This window comes from Fukomys damarensis, unplaced genomic scaffold (assembly GCF_012274545.1).
Source record: "Fukomys damarensis isolate Sample0158 unplaced genomic scaffold, DMR_v1.0_HiC HiC_scaffold_5, whole genome shotgun sequence".
NCBI lineage: Eukaryota > Metazoa > Chordata > Mammalia > Rodentia > Bathyergidae > Fukomys > Fukomys damarensis.
Genome location: NW_022900917.1, coordinates 74,627,494 through 74,633,960, shown reverse-complemented (window position 1 = coordinate 74,633,960; position 6,467 = coordinate 74,627,494). Strand labels below are relative to the sequence as shown.

Genomic DNA, 6,467 nt, shown 5'->3' with positions numbered 1-6,467 from the left:
AAAAAAAAAAAAAAAAAAAAAAAAAAAAACCAAAACCATAAGGTAAAGAAGAGGCTTATTTTAGTCCTCAATTTGTAGAGGTTTCATTTCCTGGTTGGCTGGCTCCATGGCAGGACAGCATGGCAGCTAAGAAGCAGCTCAGGGCGTGGCCGGCGGGAGGCACAATGGGATGGAGGCAGCATACAGCACACATATTCCCAGGCCACGCCCCCCAGGGACACACCTCTTCCCACCAGGCTTCACCTTCCAATGTTAATCCAGTGATGAACATCACGCACCCGTGATCCAGTTACCTCCCAAAAGCCCCACCTATGAGTGCAGGAGGCTTTGGTGAGGGGTATCTATGTATGAATCATAATAGCCATCTGAATCCTTTCAACACAGCATTCTAGACAGCCTTCACCAACCCATACAAGTGGATTTGCACAATAAAAATGATTATCTTCCAGGCACAGTGGCAATCACCTTTAATACCAGCACTCTGGAAGGCTGAGGCTGGAGGATCATGAGTTCCAATGATAGTCTGAGTACTTAGTAAGCTAGCAAGACTGTGTATCAAAATAACAAAAATAAATAAAAAATAAAAAAGCATTGGAGATAGAGCTCAGTGCAAAGGCCCTGAATATAATCCCCAGTACTGCCCCCCAAAAAGTCAAACTTATTCTGAGATGCTTAAACATTCTTTGACAGTGCGTAATTCAAAAGAATTTTTAAAAAAATCCTTGCTGGCCATCTGTATGGCTTCTTTTAATCTACTCAGATTTTTAGTTGATTTTCAAATTGGATTATTTATTTATTGCTTTAGTTTGGGGGGTTAGTTCTTTTTATATTTTATATAAAATATAACTTTATATTTACTCCTTGTCAGAGGTTGAGTTTGAAAATATTTTCTTCCTTTCTGCAGACTTCTCTCCGTTAATTGTCTCCTTTGCTGTGTAGACACTTTTTAGTTTGAGGTGATCCGTTTGTCTGTTTGGTTTTTGCTGACCGAATGGAATACAGTTCACTCACAGAAAGCATGAAGTCCTGTCACTGGTGACAATGTGGATGGACTGAGAAGAGATGGCTCATAAATATGTATAGATATGATGTATCAACTTATAACTCAGAAACACACCAAAGCAATCCCTGGCAAACCATGGGTGTTTCGCCTCTGAGGCACTTCGGCTGGGGCCCCGCAGACTGTGATGCAGTCTAGGCTGGGCCCTGCCTTCCAGGTTGAGCCGGCGCTGTGGTGTGGTGAGTTGGATGTCAGTGGCAGCTGCTCTGTTGGATAATTCAGCACTGACCTCAGCTCCTCGGGGAGGATGGTCCTAGCTGCAGGCATTTAGGGAAAACGGGCAAAGATCCCAGGAGTCTGGTGGGGTCAGGGCTACCTGCCTCCCTTTGCTTGTGGGACATTTCATGAGCTACTCACTGAAAGGGGCCGGTAATAACTTCAGACAGAGTGCCAGTCGTAGGGGTCTCTGAACACATTTTAGAAATGGAACCTTCCCCCTGCACAGACACAGGCATGGGGAGGAGGAGGAGGGTGCACTGCCGGAGCGACCCCCCGGCCTTCCTGTATCTGCTCCCCACCGCCTCCCCTGCCCGGCTGCCTTGGAGAAGGGAAGGCAGTGAGGAGAGCGACAGAGGTGAGAGCAGGGAGAGGCCAGTATCTGACTTGAGCATGCCTGACCTCGCTGAGCACACTGGCCTCACTTGTGAAGATGGCCAGGATGCTGCAGGCAGGAGACGTGCTGGCAGCCATCCCCAGGGTCCTGGCCATGGGTGTCTGCCCATGTCAGAAGAGAGGGAGGAGAAGGGTGCAGAGCAGAGGAGGAAGGGAGAGAGAGGAGGGCAGGCCAGGAGAGACACGAGAGGAGCGGAGGGGAGAGGAAATGAGAGGAAAAGAGAGGCGAGGAGAGGAGAGGAGAAAATGGGAGAAGGGAGGGAGGGGAGAGGAAGTGAAGGAAACAGGACTACAGAGAAGGAAACCAAGGTGACGAGGAGCAGAGGAAGAGGAAGGAAGGAGGACCGGTGAGGTCTGGAGAGAGAGGAGTGTGCACCAAGAGAGGAGAAGGCGAGGACCCGGCGTGAGGTCCAGACACGTAAGGCTGACACAGTGATGGCTTGTCTAAGACTGACTCCTTATTTTAAGGACGCATGGAAATTTGAAAGAAACCAAGGATTATTTCCCCTTCTCGAGTTGAAGAGGGCGTCACTGGTTATTTACTATACATTAATGATTGTTCTTCAGTCGTAGAAAGTAAATTCAGGGGCTGCTGGTGAGGTTGAGAAAATGCAGATCTGTATAGGTTTTTGCTGCCCTCTGCTGGCCACAGCCTGGTTCTGCTTGAAACTGGGTTACCATAGTGGGTGGTTAGGGCTGAACACCCATTCTCTAATGGTGGCTGCAGAGTCAGACCATTGGAGCTGCAAGTCTGTTACGTCTCCGGACCCAGCCTCTCTCCCAAGCTTTACTCTTAGATTTTGACCAGCTGGTGGAGGTTCCCACTGGGCCCTCAAACGTGCTCAGGTGCACACATTGTTTCTATCCTTGTGGTTCCGCTGGCCCCTGCACATCCTCTGGGTGGCTGTCACAGCCTGTTGTGCCCCCGTCCCCTCCCCCTGAGCCCCTGTGACCCGGTGCTCAGCCTGCACACCCACTGGCCACCAGTCCTTCGAGGCCTCACCCCATGGCACCCTCGTCCTCTCCTACCAGCCCTCAGCCTCTGTCGGCGGTGACAGTGGTCTTCCAGCCCCCGTCCTTCAGAGTGCTGTCTTTGTGAGATGTGGGCATAAATGTGACGTAGATGTGGGTGAACAGCCTGCGTGGGACACATTCGAAGATGCTCCGTGAACCCCGGAATGGTGGAGAGGCCCACACTTACGTATTACTACACTTTTGCTTTACATGCCACATACCTGAGATAAAGTTTAATTTACAAATTAGACACAGTAACAGATTGACAGCAGTAACTAATAATAAGATCGATGGGCCAGGGATTTGGCTCAGTGGTTCTGCTGTCTGTTTTGCGAGAGCAAGGTCCTGAGTTCAATCCCCAGTACCAAAAAAAACAAATAAGTAAAAATAATACAAATTAAAAAATAATAATATTGAATAATTTTTATAATAATGTACTGTAGTAAAACTTGTTTAAAACAATTAAAGTACTTACAACTAGAATCATTCACGTACCATTTTCCGACCATAGTTGACCATACAAAACTAAAACTAAACAAAGCAAAACTTCACATAAAGGGGGAGCTGTACCTATACCTATAAATATCCTCCAGCTGATCAAAAATATAGTGAATGGAAGTTTATTACATTAAAAGGCACATTGCCATTAACACCCTTCAAAATACTCTCCCTCATGTTGAATGCACTTAGCCCACTGTTTGTGGTAATATGTCTTTTACTCTAATAAGTGTCCCCAAATTTGATCATTGATTGTGCTTTTCAGTGACACTCTGTGTGTGTCTGTGCTGAGATCTGCAGAATGAGCACAGCACGACCTCCCCTTGTAGCCTCTGAACCCCTTCCTATCCTGCTCCTCCCCATCTCTCAGGGCCACCTTTTATTCTGTGCTCTTAATTCCAACAGCAGGGCCATCTCTGAGCGCTAAAATTGCATTTGTGCTGATACACTCAAACACTTCCAGGTCCTACCGGAAGCCAGGCCAAGCCAGTCCTGGGTAATGAGAGTCCTCCCCGCCCCGGCTCTGTCCCTGGCGCACACAGATGGGGCCCGGCATCACATGCACATTCCACTCTGCAGAAGTGGACGCAGCCTGTACAGTCTCCTGCTCCACCGTGTGTGAATTTTCTCTGCTGTGTCACAAATTGTCACTGATGTAACCACCCAGGCCAACACAGTTCTTTATTTCACAGTTTCCAAGCAGTGGGAGTCTGTTCATGGCTTCATGAGGTCCTGAGTTGAGCTCTCACAGAGCAGCAGTCAAGGTGTTGGCTGGGCTGCATTCCCTGTGGGAGCACAGAGGCACCCTCCAAGCTCTCATGAATCCTTGTGTGGGACCCACTTTCATGCTGGTCGTCAGCTGAGCCCAGAAGCCCATGGGATCTCTCAGGTCCCAGAAGCCAGGGCAGCTCCTTGTGATAAAACCCTCATGGGTCCTTCTCAATATGGTGGCTCACATGGAGGCTGGCTCCCGTCTGTGAAGACAGAGCCTTACACAAAGTGTCACAGGCACAGTTGTTACTACCCCATTGCCTTTGCCATATGCCAAAACTAATGCCAAAGAGTGACAGCCCAACACCTTGGCAGGCACACTGCAGGTTCATGGGAGGCAATCATGGGGTGTGACTCACTCAGCAGGCTTATCTTAGGATGTGCTCAGCAACACACCAAGTTTGGGCTGGTAGGAGGAGGCTCAGAGACTGCCAAAGGGCTCCTGCTTCTGCCACACCAGTCTACTTAGGGACACCAAGCTTTCCTCCTCCCCAGACACCAACCCAGCCGTGGGCTAGAGCTCCATGTTCAGTGCCAACTGAAGAAAAAGCTGCTCACATGGGGGCTGCAGTGGATAGCTTCACTGCAGGACTCTGCGGTCACACTTTAGACAACCTGTTCTCAACCGCCCTCCAGCACGGGGGTGGCCATTTTGACCTCAGGAGTGAGCTGTGAGGATGGTGAGTGGGAAGTGGTAGGTGGTGGGTGCTTACCAATCAGGAGTGCGGGGGGCACCTCAGTTGCCAGGAACCTCATCAACTGGGAAGAAGTTTGGCACTCAGGGTAGGCAGATTCCAGGCACAGGTAGGGGTCATGCATCTCAAGTACAATGCCCAGTCACAAGAGGGTTAGAACCTTGAGGCTCCTAGGCGGGACGGAAACAGAGATTCAGGTCTGAGGTTCAGCAGGTTAACTGATCAGCAAATGTGATCGGGATCAACAAGGACCAGAGCCAGGACTTGGTTCCCAGCCCAGGTCAGAAGCAGAGATTTCCAGGCTTTCTTATGTCCCAGTGCTTAGCCTCATAGGTGAGGCAGTTTTCTGTTGTCTGGACTATGAGGGCTGCAGTGCATCCAGCTTATTCATCTCATGTTCCCATTGTCTAGCAGATATGCATTGAATGAATGAATGAACAAGGACCACTGAAGCATAGGTAGACACAATCCCCAAACAGGACAGGGTGCCAGATTACCTGGAATTGGACAACTTGTATGAACTTAAAAGTCTCAAGGGGTTATTTGCAGTTTGCTTCCGTCTGAGGCAGGGGCATGGACCAAATGATCTCTACATGAATTTGAAAGCACCAACATCCAGCATGCTTCAGTGTAAGGAGTCCTATTATTTCTAGAATTTCAAAAACAATTTTTTAAGCATCACTAGTTGAAAGCCATTGACTGTACAGAGAATAATGCTCAAAGATGAGGACAGAAGCTTTTGCTGAATTTATCTACCTTTGAAATGAATTTATATTTTCTTCCCACTAACAGTATTTTTGTATATTTTAAAAATCATAGTCTTAGTCCTGAATATGCAGGGTGTTTTATTAATTTATTCATACTTGTGTTTTCCAAACCTCTGATAACTTTTGGCCTTTCCAAGCTCTGAAAGTCCCCAGTGTTGGGAGCAGAGATCTGCTTCTCTACTAACAAGCTGGTTAAGTGAAAGTAGATGGCTTTGCCTCTAGTTTTCTTTACCTGGAATAATAATTCTCAGCTGCCTCACAGCTTACCATGAAGACTAAGGAGGACAAGGTATAAAGCACATAGTGGGAGATGCAGCTTCATCCCAGCTGCAGCTTTGCACTCTGCCCATGTAGGAAACCAGGCTGAAAAATGCCTCGCTCTGGCTCCTTTCCTTCAGGTTCCTGATTGTCCTGGGGTGCTTGATCCTGGCTGTCCTGACCACCTTCAAGGAATACGAGACCGTCTCAGGAGACTGGCTTCTGTTGCTGGTGAGCTGGTTGGTTGTGCAGCACTGTGCTGGGGCCCCCACCTCTGGGTTCCCCGGGGATAAGAATGAGAGTGCCCCAGGGTACAGTGCTGCCTGCCTGACTGGGGCTTCCTGGGGTCTCCAGCCAAGTCTAGGTCAAAGAAAACACCATACCTTCCCCATATAGTGAGGCCCACCTGTATAAGCACAGAATGGCCTTCTTGGTAAGGATTTGTAGTGTGGCTTAGCGATGAAGAGCATAAGCACATCAAAGCAAAAGCGATTACATATTATTAAATTATAAACTACAGCATCCCAGTCCTCTGAAATTTAACGCAACCATGTGCTCCATTGGGAAACCTGCCTCTGCTTTGTTTTTTCCAGGGGAAAGCTTTGGGTGGGATTAGTAAACCAGTTTTCCACTAGCTTCACTTCTTAGGAGCTTTTGATACAGTCGAAGGACTTTTCTTCTTTTTCTTTCTTTCTTTCTTTCTTTCTTTCTTTCTTTCTTTCTTTCTTTCTTTCTTTCTTTCTTTCTTTCTTTCTTTCTTCCTTCCTTCCTTCCTTCCTTCCTTCCTTCCTT

The 6,467-nt window shown here is 48.0% G+C and overlaps 1 protein-coding gene across 1 annotated transcript in view; it reads left to right on the top strand.

Moving 5' to 3' along the window:
- Positions 1–6,467, top strand: part of Kcnq3 (potassium voltage-gated channel subfamily Q member 3) — a gene marked incomplete at its 5' end in the record, with an annotated part of 298,267 nt that overhangs the window by 238,390 nt on the left and 53,410 nt on the right. Inside the window, one exon of the mRNA XM_010629624.2 lies at positions 5,816–5,906. Within this exon, the coding sequence (XP_010627926.1) occupies positions 5,816–5,906 (91 nt within the window). The remainder of the gene's footprint in view (positions 1–5,815; positions 5,907–6,467) is intronic.